This window comes from Balaenoptera acutorostrata, chromosome 17, assembly GCF_949987535.1.
Source record: "Balaenoptera acutorostrata chromosome 17, mBalAcu1.1, whole genome shotgun sequence".
NCBI classification, from domain to species: Eukaryota; Metazoa; Chordata; class Mammalia; order Artiodactyla; family Balaenopteridae; genus Balaenoptera; species Balaenoptera acutorostrata.
The window spans coordinates 70,798,305-70,820,713 of record NC_080080.1 but is presented as its reverse complement, the minus strand read 5'-3'; the positions used below and the strand labels follow the sequence as shown (position 1 = coordinate 70,820,713).

Genomic DNA, 22,409 nt, shown 5'->3' with positions numbered 1-22,409 from the left:
CAGAGCCAGGGCCCTATCAGCAGGCCAAGCAGCAGGGCAGCACGCAGCGAAGCGCACGGGGAGGTCTACCTTGCCAAGCAGGTGAATTCTGTACCAGGGGTCAGGGTCACAGAGCTCCTGTGTCTCCTGTCCTGCCTGGGGTGGTGGTTTCCCTCTGTGGCTCTGCTCATCACCTGCCTGGAAACATTTTCCGAGAAGCCATTGGCGGCTCCCAGCCAGGGGGTGGGGAGCTGTTTTGAAGAATTCTCTTTTCTGATTGGTGAAGAGCTCCCTAGGGACAGGAAATGGAGCAGCCCCTGGGGTGGGCACGATCCTTCCCTAATTACATGGCCTCCCACTCGGGGCCCTGACACCTGCCCTTTGGTAGTAGTGCCCGTTCCTGGCAAATGTCTAATTTTGTCCCTAATCATGTAATGTCTTGCAGGGCTGGCCTGGGCAGGCAGCCGGCCCAGGATCAGCCCTGGAGAGCTGCTGAGCTTAGGATAAATCACACTGCGGACTCCTTGTAATCCTTTAAACACAATGTATGCAGTTGATGTGAGTTTGCAGTGATGATGAGAGTGGCTTTGAGACAGACCACAGTCACAAAAGGGAGTCTGAACTGAGTTGTGGAGGAGTGGCATTCCTTCTTTGCTGTGGGCCGATGGTGGATGGAGGAACCTGCAGTCTTCTTAGCCCTCCTGGCCGAGGTGGCTCAGCCTGAAACGTTCTCAGAACTTGTGATTGCAGTTGTTGGAGGGCCTTCTGGGCTGTTCTAGACGAGCCCAGCATGATCTAAAGCTGCACTTGCCTCTCCAGGCCTGGAGCTGTTCTGGGATGGGTTGGGACAGAGTAGGGGGGCTGCTGGTGGGGGATGGAGAATTGCACTGCCTCGGCAGCGCTCTGCTTCCAGAAAAACGTGCTTGACTTTCATTCCTTATCCCTAGAAAACGAAACCTCCCTCTTGTGGTCTTTCCGAACGGCGCTTATCCTAGGTCACTGGAAACCCAAGAGAGAAGGCTACTCACACTAGCCGTCCCGAGGCAGATCGGCCTAGAAATAACGTTGTTCTGCGTGGATGTCTGTCTAGGGGAAACAGCTACAAGCTGAATCATAAATATTTGATCTTGAGCATTTCCAGTATCTGAAAAACGGCACCTTTAATAAAATCCTCCAATGATTCTGCGATGACAACAAATCCATTATATTTCCAAATCAGTGATTTTAACCAAACAGCTTTGAGACATTGTCCGTGCAGTTACAAATATGAAGTATGAATATAGTAAGAATCATTCTAATAAGCATGCCAGAATTATGACATATGCCTAAAGAACAGATTTCAGAGTTTGAATTTTGGCTCTGCCACTTAATGGTATGACCTTGGTCAAGTTACTTCCTCTCCCTGTCCCTCAACTCCCTCAGTGGTACAGGGGGTTAATAAACCTTCACAGTGTTGCTGTGATGACTAAGAGGCACATGCTGGGGGCCCCGTAAGTGTCACCTTGTATTGCTGTCACACTCAGCTTGGAAAGAGTACACTTAATCTAATGATGCTAATAATTGTTTGAACCACTGGAGCATCTTTTACATGGTGTCGGAATAAGACCTCAAGGTCTTGATCAATTATGATGGCAGGGTGAAGCAACTCCCTGCAGTGGGAAAAATTGAAAATGAATGGAAGTAGATATTAGCTCTATTCTTTGAGGCTTTGTGATAACTCGAAATACTGGCAACAAAGGGAGGCTGAGCCCCTTCCAGGAAACGTGCTGATTATCCAACAGCAGACGAGAGTGAATGAAACAGCGGCTCAGCTTGCCTTGGTCTGGTCTCATGCTTTCGCTGAACCATGGGGCTCAAGTCAGGGCAGGCTCACCTGACCCTCAGCCTTCAGAGGATTTCTCAAGGATCTTCTAAATGATCTGGACTAGTCCAGAAAACCCCTAATACCAATAAACCCAGGAATAAGAATTGAAATGCCATAAGTTGTAACATAATTATTCTTCTAACACGAAGTGGGTGGTAATGCAACATGGTGGAAAAGAGCATAAGTTTGGGAGTCCTGAGACCCACGGCCATTGAATAGAGTTCTTCCACTAAGCCCTGCACAGAGCCACTGAGCGGATGGGGGAGGGGCTGAACTCCAGTCTGTGTGCCTTGAGGGATGATATTTTTCTAATTTGTCTGCCCCTTTCCTAGGGCAGCCTGTCAGAGACCTGGGTTCTCCTCCTAGTCTGCCCTCATGGGGCTTCTGTCATGTGCTCGTAATTGGAATTGGGCCTTACCAATGAAGGGTTGGACTTGAATTCCTCAGGAGAATCTTCCTACCTTAATATAGTTCTTTCTTTAATATTATTAATCTACTGTCTGATTTTTTTTGGGGGGGGAGAGGGGTGTTGAGGGGAAAGGGAAGGAAACCCTGTTTGGTTTAATGAAGGGAATTTTGAAGTACCATATGTCAAATGAAGCTGAGTGGGCCCTTCCAGACCCAGAGTTGTCGTTTTGAACAAGCGTGTCTCGAAAGTTGAGGAATGTGGTGTAGATATGAATGGGCCGAGTAGAGCCACAGTTGCTCAGTGACAAGTGATGGGGCTCAGAGCTTATCTTCAGCTCTATTTTGGTCACAGAGCTATGCTCCTTACATGGTAAGAGCAGTGGTCACAATTGTCTTAGGTTTCCTGTCGTGGCCTTGGCACATTCCAAAGCTGGGACTGACGTTGCTGGGCTAGGATGTGTAATTCACATCTCAGTGCTCTGATGACCACTCTGAAACTTGCCATGAGTGGAAAAAGGCATTTTACATATAAAGAGGCACTTTATAGTCTAAAGACTCCAAATAACTCCACATTTACCTGAAGTTGTAGAGCCTTGAAACTGTAGAGTGGGAAGGGACCTTAGCAATCATCCAATCCCATCCCTTCTTGTACACATTAAAAAAACTGTCCTGAGTTAAATGTCTTCCCTAAAGTTGCCGAGCTATTTTTTGCTGTTTTCTTTTGAGTGTTGAAAGAAGAAGAGGTTTGGAGTATCCACTTAAATACCTATGTCTTGGGAACAGAACAAAGTAGGAACTTGTGAGTGAGGGCTGACTATTCCTAAATACAAGTCATATATCATTCATTCATCCAGTCGTTCAAACATTATATGCCATATTCTGCACATGTAATGCTGGGAAATAGATAAAGATGAGATAAACAGAAAATGTTCCTGCCCTTAAGAAGGTTTTATTCCAGTAGAGGAGTTAGACAATAAGACAAACTAATAACAAGATCGTTTTCAAAGAGTAATAAGTGCCTGGGGAAAGGGTGAGCCACTGAAAATCTAATGATAAAACCTCATAACGGTGCTTTGCTTGGCAGGCTACTCTTTAGTATGTGATCATCTATTGCTGATTTTTTTCCATGAAAACTTCTCTTTGCAGTCATGTATCTTATTTTTTCTTATTGCCACTAAAATATAAGGATGGCTAAAAATTAGAATCTGTCAATTTTAACATTTCTATAAAGGCAACATCTAAACAATGTTTCTAAGATAAATATTGAAGGTTATCTACTCACTTCTAAGGAAACAACCAAATGACTACTCAATTTTTTTCTTTTCATCCAGATATTATGGCATTGGTTAGAAACAAATATCTACCTGTCATTATTTTACCACTTCAATGTGGGCAAACTAGTCTTCCTTTTATAAAATCACCCCTTTTTGGCATATTGCCCCCATACTGGGTTCTCCCTAGAGATGGGATGGATTTTATTTCCATTAAAGTATTACAGACAAGTTTAATTTGTTCTTCTACATAAATAAATATAAACATAACTGTCTTGGGAGCCCCAGGAGGAAGGTCATGTTGCAGTCAGAGGCTCTGCATCACAATATACTTGGAGGCCAACACCAGTGCATTTATGATGGAAGTTACTTCAATTGCTAAACACACTCATGCAGAAACACGTGTGTGCATACACACACACACACATCCAACACCACACCCCACATAGAGGGGACACAGGAACTACAGGCGTCAAAAGGAATAAAATGGACAATATTTGAAAAAATAAACTTGAAAGTTCAGAATGTATAGATGTAGATTCAGTTAGGATACAGAGAAGTGGGGGGAGGTACACAGCCTGGAACTGGGCTTAAAGATACATGCCTTTTTACTCAAATAAATGAAAAGGTATGATAAAAGCAAGGAGAAATCTTTGAGGTGAGGAAGGTTTTGTGCAGAAGAGATAAACATGTTGCTATCACACTTTTGCAGGTAACAATCATCCTTTAAAGTGTACTCTCGGAAGACGTTTTGATGATGCAGAGGTCCACGTTTTTCCCATTCCATTTTTATGTTGCTAGAAAGACTCTGTTAAAAGCATTTCAGGTCCACACTTACAAAGGCACAGTAGGTACTGATATCAGCGTAATCAATCACTGTCAGTAGCAAGGTGGCCTCTGAGAGTATGGTTTATTGTTTTTGTTTTTTCTTATAGCATATACACCTGTTCCCTAATTACCTCAGAGGACAAGTTGATAAACTGAGCTGTTTGACTTTCACCGCACTTTGAAGGTCTCGTAGCCAAGAAAGATTGAAGGGTGACCACGTTAGTATCTCATGTATTGCTCCTACCTCAAAGAGTATGCGTGAAAAATAGAAGAATTTCAATTTCATGGAGTATTTCTATTTTTCATTTTAATCTGACATTAGGTTAACCTGAACATCTTAAGTGAATTTCTAAAAGTTTGTGAGTACCAAAGTACCAATTTCATAATTCCAAAAAAGAAACATACATTTTTCCTCTTTTAGAAACAGTTGTCCAACTCTTACATATTTTGCATAGAATTATATTAAAGGCAAGTTCAGCAAGAGAAAAAAAAGAAGTGAGGCTTTTTCTGTTAGAAATTAGAAAATACGATAATTTTTCTACCATCCCCCTGAACGCTGGGAAAGTATGGCCGGTTTTTAGATCTTATAATGCCTGATACATAGTAAGCACTTAGTGAATTTTGTTGAAAGAATTATAATGAATATATTTCTGAAACAATTTGAGGATTCTTGCCTTTAAAAGCCTACTTTCAGCATGGTAGATTTGTTAAAAGGTATGTATTCAGTACATAAGCAGGTCACACATTTTTTTTCCAAGTTACTTTAGAGTATATCACAGCTGTGTGGTGGGAGTGGCAATGACCCAGGAGTTCAGAGATCTTGGCTCTATACCAGGCACCAACAGTAAATGGCTTGAGAAAGTGACTTCACTCTGCCGAGTTTCAGTTTCCACATAAGTGAAGTGGTTAGTTTGGAGCAGGTTACTTCTGGTAGTCTGTGCAGCTTCAAAATTCTACAATTGAATGGCTCAAATTAAGGAAAATTGAATCTAAATTTAACAAACACTGACATAGTGCCTACTATGTGCCAGGTAATATTATAAGTGCTTTACACACTATGTAGTCATATAATAATAATAATTAAGCATATACTATGCATGGGGTAGTATTTCCTACACTGTAAAGTATAAGCAAATGATAGTTGCTATTAAAATGACAGTAATTTTATTAAAGTTCAATATAGTACAAATCATTAAAAAAGCAGAGTAGAAATAAAATAATACTTGGAATTCAAAATAATATAAGAATAAAGTAGTTATCCCGTTTAAACCACTAAGTAAACGTTAGATGGCTGAAATAAGTGATCTAATTTTTATTTGACTTAAGAGAATACACTAGCTGTGACACTTGACTTCACATCGCTCTCACTGCAAATCATTTGGCTTTCATAGGCTTGAATGTTCACACATATTAAATCATATAGAAGAAAACTTTTATGAAACAAAGATATTCTACCAATAATACATCTTAATATAGTATTCATTATAAATGTTTCAAGTGCACAATTTGTTTTAGAAAAATAAGCTAGAAACCAATGTGTGATCACAGAAAACAGCAGAGCTTCTGGATATCAAAGGCATATTTGAGAAATGCAGTGGGTACATGGCTGCCTGTAAGCTTAGAACAGTAAGTAATACGATGGAAGAAATTTTGATTGGGAAGATACTAACAGGCTACAGTTCCTAGGCCTCATAATGGTCCAGATCTCAAGCTAAATGGCTAAAAATGGATGGAAATTTGGCAAGTCCAGCAATTTCCACGTCTGGACATGCTGCGTGGGCCCTTGTCCTATTACTTTGACAACTGCCGAGACCCCAAGCATTTTCATCACCTCCCTGTACTTCCTCTGCTCTTACTCATCCTTTATGGCCAAACTCGGGCACCACTTCCTCTAAGAAGCTTTTCCTGAGGCAACCCCTCCCTGCTCCCCTCAAATGGCCCCTGCCCACACAGAGGGTTGATTAAGGCCCCACCTCTATGCTTCTATAAAACCTGGTATGAATCTCTAACATAGTTTGATTATTCAGGCTACTAGGTCGTATTACACTATTGGCCCATAGTCTTTCTCATTAAGTAAACTGTGAGCTCCTTGAGAACAAGAAATATGTTTAATTCATTGTTGGATCACCAGAGCCTTGGATAGTGGTTGACACAAATGTCCCACTTAAGAATTGTTTGTTAAATGAATGAATGGATGGGTGGATGACAGCAATAGCTATTATTCACTAATAAAATAATTTGAACCATTGGCTCTCCTTTGTGCGTTATAATTATAATTGGTTGGAAACTGTGATGAGAATTGACTGTGTCCAAAGGAGGCAGTAGGGTGAGGGATGTATTTCTTGCACATTTGAGGAGTATCATCATAATCAACAATTTGGTTTGGTTCATCCTCCCCCGCTTACTCTGAGAATAGTAGATAAATTGTGGGAAAATAAAACATCATTTAAAAAAATCTATTCAACGGAGATTTACTGAGCATCTACTATCCAAAGTGGTATGTGTCCTAGGCAGACCCAGATTCTATCCTCAAGGAGACCATAGTTTAGATATTTAAGAAAGGAAGAAAGTGACACATGACATCAAAGAGACCAATGTTTACTAAAATGAAAAAACATGTAATAAGGGTCATACAAAGGTCAGAGATGTCAGAGATAAATGGCTGGATTCACAAGAAGCCCCTACCAGGCAGGAGACCTAGGTTGGATCATCATGGCTCAAAACCTGCTCTAAGTTGTAAAGGTCTTGGGCCCAGAGATGGTCGGGTCCAAGGAAATTGGCCTACACACACACACACCAAGCTTACTAGAACTTGGAAAACCAAAAGGCCAATGACAAGGCCAACTGGAAAGTTAATTAGGGCTTAAACATGGATTCAGAGTAAAGGGAGCTGGATGTAATGGGAGATGCTTCAGCCACACAATGCAAGTGCACAAGCCTGACCTCACATGCAAACCTTCTCTCCAGGAATCAAAGACTAGATCCAGTATTTCCCTCTCTTGGACAGTACTGGATAAATAGAGGACCTGGTGGATACAGGTATATGCCATACATAGTAACCATTATAGGATTTCAGAGGATTAAAAGATGACATTCAGTCATAGAGACTCTTTATGGAAGAAGGGGTATGTCAACAGTGTCTTTTAAGATTGCTTAGAGTTTGCAACTGTGAATTGGGGAAAAACATTCTAAACAGAGGGGAGAGCACGAGCAAAGAAAGCGAGTGGTTCATTTTTTGCTGGACACAGGGTATGTGATGGAGGATAGTAGAATATTATGAAGGAAAGCTGGAAACGGGTCATGGACAGGCTTGAAAGCTAGTTATGAAGTTAAATGTTATTCTTTGAGCAGTGGGGAGTCATAGTAGAGAAGAAGCACTGAACGCCAGGAAAATGAATTTGGCTACAGTGCGTGAGCTGACTTGAAGGAGGGAATCCCAGATACAGAGGCCATTGGGAAGCTTCGGAATCTACATGGGAGGACTGAAGCTAGGACAATAGCAACGTAGATGGAGCAGAGAGAGTCGGAAGGGTACTAATCAGGAAGTGCCATGGTTTTTTCCAAATACACACATATACTCATTCCAAAGAAAATATAAAATATATAATTTAAAACCAAATCTGTCCTAATTTCTGTGAAATTCTCCACTTATAAAGAACAGAAGACTGAAAAATCATCCAGGGAATTCCCTGGTGGTTCAGTGGTTAGGACTCGGCGCTTTCACTGCCGTGGCCCGGGTTCAGTCCCTGGTCGGGGAACTAAGATCCCACAAACCATGTGATGCGGCCAAAGAAACCAAAAATCATCCATCCATTTAGCCAATTCGATTGATTTGGGATGGTCTAAGTATCAAATATGATGAAAATGGGATTTGCAACACATCAACACAGTGGGTATGCATACCTAAGGGACAGGCTAAGGGAAAAGAAAAAAATATCCTACATAAGTAAATTTTCTTTTCTCCTGAAATGTCCAGGTGATTTCTCCAGATAGACACTCTTTTGAACACTTTCTAACATTAGCTAACCCAACTAACAGGAATGCTGCAGAAAACAGAAACAGGAACTTTGTGAGAAGTTTGATTACCTGTATGGCATCTTGGAGGAGAGGAAGAACGAAATGACCCAAGTCATCACCCGAACCCAAGAGGAGAAGCTGGAACATGTCCGTGCTCTCATCAAAAAGTATTCTGACCATTTGGAGAACGTGTCAAAGTTGGTTGAGTCAGGAATACAGTTCATGGATGAGCCGGAAATGGCAGTGTTTCTGCAGGTAAGTATCCCTTTGGCCCCTGAGGAAACAAACCAAGACGGTGGGGAGATGATCCTGAATAGTTGTCATCACATTTTCATTATTTTCTGTACATCTCATTTTGATCTATCTTCTCAACCAAAATATATGTGCTTATATCTCCATCTGTTTAAACTATTTCATAAGCATATATTTAAGGGACCATGGCATTGCTTAAATATGAAAGGGTTCTGGTATAAAACAGCAGTCCTTTACAGCATTTAGAAACTAAGCTATGAGATGTTCAGAGTCAACAAAGGAAAGAATTAAATCTCAACACCGTCTTTGATGAAAAGAATTTAAGTAGGCTTGTCTTTTGTTTGCTTCCACAGAATGCCAAAACCCTGTTACAAAAGTAAGTAGTTTTCATTTCATGAAAAAAAGTATACTTTTCATTTTTACCCAAGGCTATCAAACTTTACACAGTGACAAAAAGTGGCAACTTGTCTTTGTTGCAGAATTTCTGAAGCATCGAAGGCATTTCAGATGGAGAAAATAGAACATGGTTATGAGAACATGAACCACTTTGCAGTCAACCTCAGTAGAGAAGAAAAAATAATACGCGAAATTGATTTTTACAGAGGTTTGTTATTCTTCTGACCATTTGGCCAAAATTGCAGGTGTGTGAAAGCATTAGATGGGTTCAGTGGGAGGAAAGGGGGATTCAGGATCATCTCCTCAATGGATGTCGACAACTTTACAAGGATCATAATCCAACGTGAAGCTCTATTTCATGACAGAATCATATAGTTTGTTGACGGTGTTTATTTAGCTTTGCATATCACAGTGCTTATTATAATTCTGGTATTAGGCATTTAACTCTGGGTTGTCAAATATTTAATAATCGATGGTGATTATAATATCTCAACTTCAACCCTACACAAGGTGTGAGCCATAATGATAATAATGTGAAGTGTCATCAGGTGCAAGGTTAAGGATGAGATAAAAATAAAACATAGTAGACACTTGGATTAGACATTGTAGCACTTTCACTTAAACTTTAGAGGGCAAGAAAAGCAATGGGTCATAGAGTAAGTCACACCTGGAAATAAAACTGAGGCTATGTGATCAGATGCACTCAGTGAGTTCTAAACACATCCCTATCATTTGGCCTAGAAATCCCAGGCTTGGAAATTGATCCTGATGAAAGAGTTGAAAAGAGGAGCCCATTTAGATGATGAGATTCCTTGGCTAGACCACTATAATGCCATAAACTTGTATCAGTGCCCACAGATAGAACTTTAGAAGCAAATCTTCAGGATGAATCTTTTAAAACAATCCTTAATATCGTCTCTCATTAATATTGCCTGAGGAAATATTAAGATCAGTGGGTTAAGAAAAGAGTCGTGGCGTTAACTGTGGCAAACGTCAGCATTCACTGAACAAAGAATGTGATAAATTAAACAGGGCTGGTGTTTTCTGACATAGGGAAGAGAGTTGTGTTTCCATTTTATTTGACAGAGATAAATAAGTGACAGTCCCAGCCCTCCGGGAGCTTGCAAATGTGACAGAGCATGATAAGAATGGGGACAGCCTCTGGGGGTCAGGTGGATGGTGCCCGGGGGTGAGGACCGCGCTCAGTACTGGCGAGGGGAACAAGGAGGATGGTGATGATTGGAACCACTCTCACAGTTGTCCACATTTAATTAGAAGCGCAAGCCCCCCCGTGGCGTACTTGGGCCACAGTTACGTGTCTGATGGACAGGATTTCCCCAGCCCTGACCTTAATCTGAGCTATAAATACTGGCCAGTAGTGTTTTTCGTGGCCGCAGTGGTAATCATAATGATATGAAAATGCATTGCCTTACCAGAAGATGAAGATGAAGAAGAAGGAGAAGAAGGAGACGGAGAGGGAGAGGGAGAAGGAGGAGAGGGAGAGGGAGAAGGAGGAGAGGTAGTAGAAGTGGAAGAGGCGGAAAATGTTCAAACAGAGTCATCAGGAGGAGACGGAAGTCCAGAGAAAGGCCTGGAGGCCTCTCCGCCCGCCTCGGAGCTCCAGGCTGCCCCAGAGCCTCCTCCAGCCCTGCCACCCGCTGCCGATGCCCCGGCCACACAGGTAACCGTTCCTGAGCTCCTTCTTACAGGCCACGCACGCGTGCTTCCTTGCTGAACAGCCTGAACAATTTATTCTACCTCAAGGAGAGGAAACTCTATGCCAGACACTTGCATGTGGAAGATAAAAGATTTCAGGGCAGTCGCAGTGTCAGGGAGAAAGTCCTCTAGGTGACTCAGCAGGTTCTTTGTGGTTATAACTGGTTGGCAAGACTTAGTGTCACATGATTTTCTCACCAATGACACCCTCAAATCTGAGGCACTCTTTGGAGATTGTGTGCGTGTGTGTATTGTGTGCATGTGTAACATGTTAGTTCACAGTGAGCTGATATCATGAGGATTGAGTACAGATGTAGGATAGAGGTTGAGAAATAAAAATGGTTACACTTTCGGAACTTTGAATTTTCTGTAGATAATAAACGAACTAAACAGAGAACCCACGCTAGTTTATGTCCCTGTTGCTTACCCCGAAACAGAACTATAGCTTTTGTTCCATGGGCAAATAGATGAAGCTTAGTTTTCTGTGTATCCATCATTTGATGAGATTATGTGTTGACAGAATTGTTTTTAAAAATTTCTTAGGAAATTAGCTCATCCCAGATACTGTACTTGATTGACTGACTTTATGTTTCTAAGATGTCACTGTTTGGTGTTCAAGCCTCTGTACTGACTGCATGACACCTTTAGCAGACAGATCCCAACCTGTTGAGTTTGTGGACAATGAAGACGCATTAAAAAAAAAAAGTCCTGGTTTCAAGGTGGATTGGAATTATCTATAGCAATAAAACCTCAGAGAGGGAACTCAGAGATGGAATTATATCCTATGCTCTGTCTCCGTAGGAAACTGGGCTAAAATACTATTTATAGTTCCTAGAATCTTGAAATTCTGGGTATACCAATTGCAGTGAAATCGAAAGGGGTATGGTAACTAAATGAGAGTTGGGTTTGGTCAATCAGATCAATTTTTGGTTTCAGAAAAGAGGTTTTGGGGGCCCACATGTAACATAAGAAAAAAATTAATGCTGGTCAATAATTTGCCCTTTCTCCCATATCTGATATTTTATAAGCAACCTTTGTTTTAGGCTTCTGCTGTCTGCCTGCCCAGGCCACCATCTAGTGAAAGACAAGCCCAGAAAAGAAGAGGGGGCACGTGCAGATGCCGAGACAGAGGGCCGCTGGCTGCATTCTTGCCCTTAGTGCTTGCGGAGGGTGGGGTGAGCTGAAACCTGCATTAGATCTGGCACTGCGCAGAGACCTATCAGTTTTCAAACCGCAAGGGAACTAAAATCGACTGCCTTTTTTTTTTCTTCTTCCTTTTTTTTTTTTTTTTTTTACTTTTGAATGCATCTGTCCTATGAAGGGGGAGGTGGTACCCACTGGCTCTCAGCAGACCCCAGAGTCTGAAACTCCAGTCCCTGCAGCAACGGACACTGCGGATCCCTTGTTTTACCCTAGTTGGTATAAAGGCCAAACGCGGAAAACCACCACCAACCCACCTTCCACCCCAGGGAGCGAAGGTCTGGGGCACGTAGGGCCTTCATGTTCTGAGGATCCGAATGTGCGGAAGGCAGAAGGGGCGGAAGCCGCAGCCAGTGAGAGGGCAGCAGTGAGTGGTAAGGAAACTAGCTCACCTGCAGCTACTTCTCAGGTTAGTGTCGATGCTCCGGTGTCTGAATGCTACCCCACCCCCCGTGCCGCCCGGGATCCAGCCGGGATGACGGCAAGAAGGAAGGGCTTCCAGAGGGGCAGAGAGAACCCAGGGCCTTGGGCAAAACAGAGGCAACTCACGCCCCCGTGTTGGCTTGTTTCTCTAAGCCTTACATGAAACACAAGAAACACAAATTTGACTTCACTCTGCCCATGCGTGGCGACCTCACAGCTGGCTTCCCAGGGGAGGGGTGCAAGCGAGCCTGGCCCTTAGGCCTGCAGGTGAAAGCTGCTCCGTCTGCAGTGGCTGGCTGGTGTCCCTAGCTCCCCTCTGCAAAGGCCACTTGACCTTGCTCGGCCTCTTCTGCATCCTCCTTGAGCTTCCGAAGACTAATCACCCGCTTTTGTGTCGTTCCCAACAACCCCTGGGGAACACGTTTGAATTGAGTTCTGTGTCCACTCTGGAAAAATAACCTGATTCATGGGTTCTGGGAGTGTGCCGGTGACAGCTGGGCAAAGATAGTCTTGGCTTAATTAAACTGGTGCTTCCTAAGCACGTGCCCCTGGGAGCAGAAAAGCACAGGTTTTCTTCCTTTAGAATTTTTTAAAGGGTCATTAAATACCTCTTTTTTTCTTTTTATAATGTAAGTGTGAAGTCCACGTCTTCTTCCTAACACTGGGTTAGGATGTTTGCATGGCTCAAAGATTCCATAGAAGAAATCTTGCACAATTTCTTCACATGGAAGAATGTTCATGGTTACTCCATACCCATGAGTATTCTTACATGACGTGTGCGTGTGAGTGTTGCCCAGACACGGAGCTGGCAGAGAAATATGCTCGAGTTCTGTGCTCCTGGGTCATCAGGTGATTAGGAACAACAAATAGCATATTTTTCAGAAATCATAAAATTACTCTCTTGACTGTTATCTGCTCAAGTGAACCTCGATTTCCATGAGGTAATAAATGGAAATGATTTTTGGAAAATTCAAAGATGAACATGATTTTGTGCCATGTATTTATTTTCACAGATGAAAAATGACAACAATAAATGTTTGGTGTAAGGAAACCTTTTGTGGTTGTTTTTAGGTTAAAAAAAATGGAGTAGGAAGTTTTCTAGAAAATTGATGGGAACTTTATTTCTAGGAAGTCTGTGGGATTCCTTACGTATTTAGTGGAGGTTGAGTCAGGAGGAACTGCTTTCTGAAAACAGTGATACAATGATAACCCGAAATAGGAGAGCGCTCCAAACGAAACGGAAAACTCTAAGTGATGCTGAAAAATATTATTTGTGATAATATCAGTGAAGCTTTCTTCTTGTTCTCTCACAGGAGTTAGCAATCTGCCTAGCACTTTCGGCTTTTCTTGTACTTCACTACATCTGGCGTCAGATTCAGTGCTTGATTTTTACTTTAATGGGTAGGAAATATTTTCTTTTCCCTTGACTAACATCTCGTGTAGCTCTTCCGTAATGTTCCTCTTCCGTAGGCCCAGGGATGGATCTCCCCCCAACTCTGAGGCTCAGCCACCTAAAAAGAACCAAGTTCTTAGACAGTACTCGTGGCCTTAAGGCACCTTCCTGAGGAGAATCGCTCCATCATCTAATCCTGCATGGAGGGGGACCCTGACTCAGAACAGAGACTCCGTGGGCAATTATTCAGTAATCCAGTGGGAGTGGACCCTCCAGAATAGCCATTAGGGGAGGCCAGTTTCAAAAGATGTCCATAATGCTGTGAGGACGCACTGCTCTTAAAGTAGATCGAGGACCAGCAAAGGCCTGATTCAGGAATACGCAGGGTTTCCATCGATTGTGTAGCAGCATTTCATCTGCCTCACCAGAGAGGTGCCCAGGAGGTGGCCAGGTAACTGCACTGATGGGCAGGTGGACCAGGTGACTTCTAGTTCTTTCTGAACCCTCAGACTCTACAGTGTCTCTCCTGGGAGAGGGGAGCCCTGAGAGAAGGGTGCCATGGGGACAGCAACATCAGGGACATTTCAGCCAGGTGAGCTGAATGCATAAGGAGCCAGAAGGCCAATGTTCATCTACTGGCCATAAAGAATCAGAACCAAAGAAAAGTCACAAAGCCAGCAAACAGCATATTATTTTTGATATACTTTGATATACTCATGGTCAAGCCTTTTCTTGATTACTGTTGGGAGGTTTGCTTAGGGACTGACATCTTACTCCTTTTGCAGCCTTTTGAAAATTATCAGCTTAATGAATCATATTTAAAGATTCAAACCCCGTGTGCTTTTGAGTAAATTACCTTGCTGGACCCGAGACCCAGTTCCCTGTGCCTGTAGCTCAGAAGTGATCCGGGGCGACTGGTGCTGAAAGGACTCAGCTATTTCTGGCTTGCTGACTTTTCCCTGGTTGACATTGACTCCTCTGGAAGCTCCAGTCATAGCTCCTTTCTGCCTCATTAGCTGCCTGCTCAGCAATGGCAGTAGGCTCTCCATGGGTCCCTGTCATGTCTATAACCGTGTGTGAGTAGGACCTGCCCCAGTGTCTAATAGTCAGCCAGAAACCTGTGTGCCCTAGAATGTTCTGAGTGTCCTTATCGTTCGCTCAGGTGCATAACTCCTCCTCCTGTCATTATTTGTGGTGAAAAGCAGGGGAGGAAGTATTGGCCATGGACTCAGTGGGGCAAATGGGGAGAGAGAAAACTCCATGCATAATTGGAATATCCTGAATAACTGGATCTGAATAATTGTCTGAGGAGTTCAGTTTATATTCTGAGAATTCAGGTTTGGGGCTTTGTTGCCATATATCCGTGTAATGCTTCCCTGAGGCTGCAGGGGGAGAGTCATGCTTCTTGTCTGCCATCCACTGAGCCCATGTCATGGATGCTGTCATTCACATGCCTGTCATGAGGCTGAGGCAGGTGGGGCGGGGTGGGTAGGGTGAACTGACCTTCTTATTTCAAAGAACCTTGCTTGTGTCATTCCTGGGGTTTGAGAAAGGGCCTTTCACGTAGCGAAGGAAACCTATTCGTGATGCAGGACCACTCTTTGATCCCTGCCTGAAAGAGGGTACGGACAGATGGACAGAGATGTCACCACAGCATCAGATCCCCACCTCTGTGAAGGTTTCGCAGGCCTGATTCACATTCACTACTTCAGAACCCAACTCACGAGATTAATATTTGTCCAATGCAATGTTAGCTTGTTAGAATTTCACACTTCATCATTAGTCTTTCCCTGAACATTTAGGATGTGACACAAGAGTTCTCCTTGATTCACTGGTGGTCTTACCTCTCTTAGCAATACGGTCCTGTGTCAGGAAACGAGGTTGCCTTAGAATTTCAGAAGCATCTAAGGATCTTGCTGATCTGTAAACTCACTTCAGCCCCATCAGTGGAACTGAAAACCTTTTAAGAAGGCAAATGTTTCCAGGTGCTTTCCTCATGGCCATTCACACAGTGAAGCCTGCCCTTGCTTTTGCTGCCTGTGATTTCTGATGCCGTATTAACTCTACTTTATCGCATACCTTCTCTCTTCACCTAATTACGTAGGCAGATTATGCATCAGAAATTGGCCATGGCAAAAAAATAAACGTTGACTCTGCACCGGTGGTGAACCGGGATTCTGCTTTTTGTTAGATCAGAGGTACATGTTGCCTTCCCCACCTTCATTCTCGAAGAAAAACTAATTTCTCAACAAGGTTTGGATTTAGCCCTATATCACACTGTGCAAAGCCCATATACATGACCTGTTTTTGGTTTTTTTTTTGGCCGCACTGCAAGGCATGTGGGATCTTAGTTCCCCCAATCAGGAGACTAGGAATCAAACCCGTGCCCCCTGCAGTAGAAGAGTGGAGTCTTAACCACTGGACCACCAGGGAAATCCCATGAACTGGTCTTTAGCTGCAAAATGGCTCTCTAAGTTCCCACCTTCTAGACCAGGCCTGCTCAGGTATGCTCAGTCAATGCGAAGAGAGTTTGGAGGAAATAGCATTTGATCTACTTCATGTGTTAATTTTAAAATTTATTTTTTAAAAACTTGCACCACGCCCTAGTCAACCTCAGAAGACAGGGCAATAATAAGATGGGGAGCACACAGTGATGAGGCCGGCCGCCCTTGGAAAGCAGTCTCTGCGAGCCCCATCTCCTGGGTGATTTCCTTGTCCAACCTGCTTCCTCTGCTGCCCTTCTCTTCCTACCTACTTACATGCAAATCACACCCAAGTGTTAACACAGGGACCATGCCCACCCCCATGGATAACTGGGTATTTTATTGGGCATATGTGTGGCAATTAGATTTTTCCAGAAGTGGGAGCAGCAACAATTGAAAGCCCCTCCGTGTTCCCCTTCCTCCCTTCCCAGTGAGGCTTAGTGGCTTTGGTTGGAAGAATTTATTCAAACCATTTGATGAGAGCTGTACAGGGAACAGGGATTTCCAGAGAAATGTCTCCCTATTTGGTAGATTAACTTGGCAGCTGCTCTGGCTGACATTTGCTCTGGACCATGGCAGCTGCCTCAAGGTCGGAGGACCCCAGTCCCACTTCCACCACACACACACACACACACACACACGCACACACACACACACACACACACGTTGCTTTGGAGATGGGGTTGTTGACATTAAAATCTCTGCCACGTCTACCTCTGTAAAGAACCACTGCTTATCTAGTTCACCAGAGCATGAAGCTGTAGTTGTCAGAGACCCTAAAAGCTTTCACCATATCATAGCTATTTGTAGTTGCAAGGATAGAATATCCACTTTCCACATTCCATTCTTCAAGTCTGAAAGTAGACAAACAAGTTGGATAGAAACTCTGCTAAGGCTTGGGGCTCAGGAAAGATCAACGAAATCAAGAGACAGGACTTCGGTTCCTGTCCTGCTCCTTCTGCATCTGACTCTGGACATTTAATTTCTTTGAGCCTTAGTTTTCTCATGAGGAAAAGGAAGCAACTACTCTATGAAAGGATTCATCTATTTACACAACATTAGAGAGTGAAAAATCTGGTACTAAGAATTTTATAAATTGTTTCAGGATGTTTTCATTGGGAGGGGTATGGACTTAGGCCTGACACAAATCATTCTGGGCGAAATAATAATAATAGATTTTCAGTGAAATAGATAGCCCATTGCATTTCTCAAAATGTATTTCTTGCCTTGAGGCTCTTACATAAATCCCGAATTCCCAAACTGTTTCCAAATCTCCTCCTAGGCACCCATTTAGCTGAATGTTTACACAGCTGTGATTACCCTTATAGATGCCATAAACTCCACAAAGTCCATGTCTGAAGTCCACCTAAAGGTACTTAGGCCTCATTGCCCAGTAGAGCAAAGACTTAGAATGTACACAGTAAAGGTAGTCACGGAATATTAGATGAATGAAGAGATGACAGATGATGTGAATTTTTTATAGCTACTTTATTTATTTATTTCTTTTATTTTTGGCTGTATTGGGTCTTCGGTTCTTGCGAGGGCTTTCTCTAGTTACGGCAAGTGGGGGCCACTCTTCATCGCGGTGCAGGGACCGCTCTTCATCGCGGTGCGTGGGCCTCTCACTATCGCGGCCCCTCCCGTTGCGGGGCACAGGCTCCAGACGCGCAGGCTCAGTAGTTGTGGCTCACGGGCCCAGCTGCTCCGTGGCATGTGGGATCTTCCCAGACCAGGGCTAGAACCCGTGTCCCCTGCATTAGCAGGCAGATTCTCAACCACTGCGCCACCAGGGAAGCCCGATGATGTGAATTTTTAAATTTACCTATTCTAAGTGTACGGGTCAAGAAATTTTGACAACTATGTAGCATTGTGTAGCCACTATCACAGTAAAGCTATAGAGTATTTCTATCACTCCAAAAAGTTCCCTCACGTGCCTTTGCAGTTAATCTCCTTCCTGCATCCCAGCTGATGTTTTGCTTGTCATTATAGTTTTGCCAGTTCTAGAAGATTGTATAAGTGAAACATCCAATATATAGACTTCTGTGACTGGCTTTTTTCACTTTGCATAACGCTCTTGAGTCACCCATTCGGTTGCATGTATCAGTAGCTCGTTTCTTTTTATTCCTGAGTAGTATTTCATTGTATGGAGATCTTCCAGATTGCTTTCTGTTTGACTTCTGGTATGATTCCATTGTGGAGAGAGAATATTTGTTACATGATTCCAATCCTTTTAAATGTATTAAGATCTGTTTTATGGCCCCAAATATGAGCTAACTTGGTGAATGTTCCATGTGCAGTTGAGAACCTTGTATTTTCTGTTGTTGTTGGGTGGAGTGTTCTATAAATGTCCACCAGGTCAGAGAGTGTTGTTCAGGTTCACTCTATCCTCACTGATTTCCTGCTTACTTGTTTTATCAATTGCTGAGAGGGGAATTTTGAGATCTATGACTCTCATTGTGGATTTGTCTATTTATCCTTGCAGTTCTATCAGCTTTGCCTCATGTATTTTGAAACTCTGTTTAGGTGCCTATATTAGCATTGTTATATTTTCTTGAAGAATCTATGCCAAAAGTGTGAAAAAAAAATAACTCTTTTTGTGTCTGCCTGCTCCAATGGATACAGAGAGGTCCTCGCTCTCAGAGATCAATACTATTTTTTAGGGTTGGGTAGAGAAGTCAGAGGGCCGATGGGGAGAGCCTGGAGGAGGAAGATGCTGACAATCCCTAAGACGTTCCAAACGGCTGGCCACAGAAGACCTCACGGCCTAAACCCAACACACGGGTCCCCCCTTCCTTCCACAGCCACGCACAGGGCCAGGCATCGCAAGGGCCGCGATGGCTGAGCTGCCTGATGCTTTTAAGTGACAAGGCTGAACTTTACAGTCTGATGATTAGTTTTCACCCGTCTGTGGGGCCCTATTTTTAGTTTAGATGTAAATTGCTTTATGAGCTAATACGTCTGTACATCTTAATGACATGCCTCTGCCCCAGTTCACTCCTTGTCCTGGCTACACCCCTTCCCATGGAACTGCAGAGGCCACCCTGTCGTGGGCCAGGGACTTCCAACCCTGGGCTTGTCCTCTTGGCTGAGAAGGTCCAAGGTTCCCAACCCAAGTGTTGACAAGAAGATGCAGATGGTCCTTCCTCCTGTCCTGAGTGTTCCCAGATGCTTCCTATCGAATATATCATGAGCTCAGAGACAGAACATCTGGGACAATGTGGGTTACCCACACCTTTGGGCTCTTCACTCTAAAATAGCAAAAGGGATATGTGGAGTCCAGTGCGGAAAGTATCTCCAAGGAAAACCAGCCCATGGCCATCTTAGTCCCCAACCCAGGTTCTATAAATGTTGTCCTGTGAGGTTATAAACGTGCTCCCAGGGGAAAATAAAAAACATTTCTTAGAAGGAAGGCAGGAAGGAAGGCAGGAAGGAGGAAAGAAAGACACATGGCACTAGCCAAGATTCTTAAAGCCCAGGGTTTATTTCCTAGAGTCTCAGAAACCAATACATGTGTCCCCAGACCTGAGATCTTATCAAATTTCTCATTAATCCAAGACTCAGTCCCCTTGAAAATATTAATATTTTCTTAAACTGGGATGAACAATAGCCAGCGTTCCAAGGAAAAGCAGGTGTGTGGAGCCCTGGGTCCCCACGAGCTGTCACACACAAAAAGATAAAATAATTTTCATGCAAATAACCTTTGAGACCAAATCATTCACTCCGATCTTAAGGGCAAATATCAACTGCAGCTGCCACTAGGGACTGAGAGGTGAGAGATGCCTGAGGCTATAGGTCCAGAAAGCTTCTCTTCTGAGCAAGATTAATTTCACAAGGTATCACAGAACGTTTTAAAGAATAAAGCAGGAGACCAAGAATATGATTTCCCATGAGTGTGACTATAGGTCCTATGTTCTTTGAAATGATCTATTTAATTTTCCAAAACAAACTGAAATGAATGAAAATTTAACTATGTTCTCTAAATTTAATTGAGGGATTCAGGGTGTCAAATTATTTTCAAATAGAAACCCCTACTGAGAGCAATTGCTTGTGTTTTACAAATTAGGAGATTCAAGCTTATGAATCGAATTGCTGATAAGCCAGGCACCCTGACTATGCTGGAATTTCACTTGGTAAAAATAGAGAGACAACCAATCAGCACTCAGGACTAGCCTACATTTACTGCATAACATTGTCCAGTACTTAATAGTCCCGGAAATTATAAGAAGTTCTGATAATGAAATGCAGGCATTTTTACACAGAAAAAATTTTGGAGTAAGGTTTTTATTTAAAGAAGTCAGTTTTAATGAGACTATTATATGAATATTATTAATGCTTTTTCATTTGTATCCTGCAACTGCAATTTTCTCTTTCTGGGTTTTTTTTTTTTTCCTGCTGGGAAAGTGACATCCTAATAACTGTCAATTTGGGGACTTTTCTAGAAGAGCCAAAAAAAAAAAAATTGTATACTGCAACTGTAGGCTATATTTCTCAGGATCAAATAGCTTCCTTAGTAAAAGTCACTTTAATAGGAAGCTAAAATGGATGTATTTGTTTTAAAGAGGGAAATGTAATGTAAATTGTGTGTGAGCAGCATAATGAATTCATTTCCCCTGGCAACCTGCGCCTACAGCTAGCTCTACGATTCCTGAAAACAGTAACGCAGGCACTGGGGAGAGCTCTCTGGGGGAGTTGTTATGACATAGCTAGTTGGGTTTTGCTTCCCGTATTTTTTAAATGTTTATTATTCTGATTCTAAGACTCTTCCTAGTGTTGTACATCCTGTGGATTTTTTTCTGTCTTTATTTATGTATCTCAGTGATTTCCAGGCCTTTTCCCCACTACAACCAACAAAGCAAAGAAGGAATCCACCATCGTGAGAAACCAGTGCCACGTGGTAATGACTGTAACTAATGTGCAAGGTCTTTCACAGAGATTCTCTCATTTAAACCTCACAACAACCCTGCACAGTAGAACTGTTAAACTCCCTCATTTTTTAGTGGAGGATTATAGGGGATGAGCGACCTGCTCCAAATCATGGAGCAGCTGGGAGCTTGCTGCCCGGTGACCCCTTGTCCACCACCACGGAGTGTGTGCGTGCAGTAGGATGGAGGCCATGCCCACATCTAGGAAAAGTGGGTGAATCCCCACTTTACCTGGGTTGATGTGATTGAGGCAAAAATAGTGTGACCAAGGGTTCTCTGCATTGACTCACCACTCATGACACACGGGCATAGAGGGGTCGGTTCTCGGCCTCCACCGCCTGCAGTGACGTGCGCATACATTGCAAATGAGTGCACCAGTCCTTCGGCTGAACCCCACGCTGCTGACCCACCTGCCTCCCTGTCTCTGACTTCCTGGGGTGGAGTCAGCCTGTCCCCTGAGTCTCACATGCTCAGCAGCACTCGCTGCCTCTTTTCTCCTTGGCTTTATGGTCTCAGCATAACCCATAGAGTTACTTTGAGCCAATTCCTCAACCATCCCATGTTTTCTTGTCCATGAATGGGGCATAGCAATACCAGCAGCCTCCCACAGCTCTTGAAAACCTGTTTGCCTGTTTCCCTCACACAAGGCAGAGAAGTCCCGTTTGTGAGGAATTAAAGATCTAATTAGCATCCTTTGTAATTCAGCTCTCCGTTCAGAAAAGCTGAGAACACACACACTCTGTGCTGGACACACAATGTCAGGTCCATGCCTGAGAAGAAAGCTGCCTGTAAGTTTTTGCAGAACTGTGATATCAGCATTTTCACTTCTCCTTCCTGCTCCCCACCGACCCCATCAATTCCTAGACACCATGTTTGAAACAGACCAGAGAGAGTACACCACACATCTTCCTCCAGGTTAAGAAAAAGTGAGTGAGTTTAATTTCTTCTCGTTTCATAGTCCTGGTTTCTGATCTTCCCTAACTTAGCAAGAGGGAGACAGGTCATGGCAACGAAGCCCCGAGATCAACTCCCTTCATCCATCCCTTCCATCCGTCAGTGTGCAGAAGTGTAAATTCTCCCAAGGGAAAAACATGCTCTTTAGTGAATGTTTTCCTTCCAGGGCTCATTTGGTGGGGCGAGGGGTGCCTCTTTCCTCCTTCCTCTGGCATCTGTGGAGCACGTGCTGTATTGTCACAGCTCTGTGCTGCATCCCTAACATACCTTGATTGCTCTGCCACTGAGCAGAGATGACCGCAT

General features: G+C 43.3%; 1 protein-coding gene across 3 annotated transcripts in view; it reads left to right on the top strand.

Moving 5' to 3' along the window:
- Window positions 1-22,409, top strand: part of TRIM55 (tripartite motif containing 55) — a 42,319-nt gene that overhangs the window by 12,861 nt on the left and 7,049 nt on the right. Inside the window, exons 5-10 of one of the 3 annotated variants that reach the window (XM_007185002.3) lie at window positions 8,389-8,622; window positions 8,973-8,995; window positions 9,099-9,223; window positions 10,452-10,696; window positions 12,053-12,340; window positions 13,668-13,755. In XM_007185002.3, coding sequence (XP_007185064.1) covers window positions 8,389-8,622; window positions 8,973-8,995; window positions 9,099-9,223; window positions 10,452-10,696; window positions 12,053-12,340; window positions 13,668-13,755 — 1,003 coding nt within the window. The remainder of the gene's footprint in view (window positions 1-8,388; window positions 8,623-8,972; window positions 8,996-9,098; window positions 9,224-10,451; window positions 10,697-12,052; window positions 12,341-13,667; window positions 13,756-22,409) is intronic. The other 2 variants (XM_007185001.3, XM_007185003.3) reach the window with 2 other exon arrangements.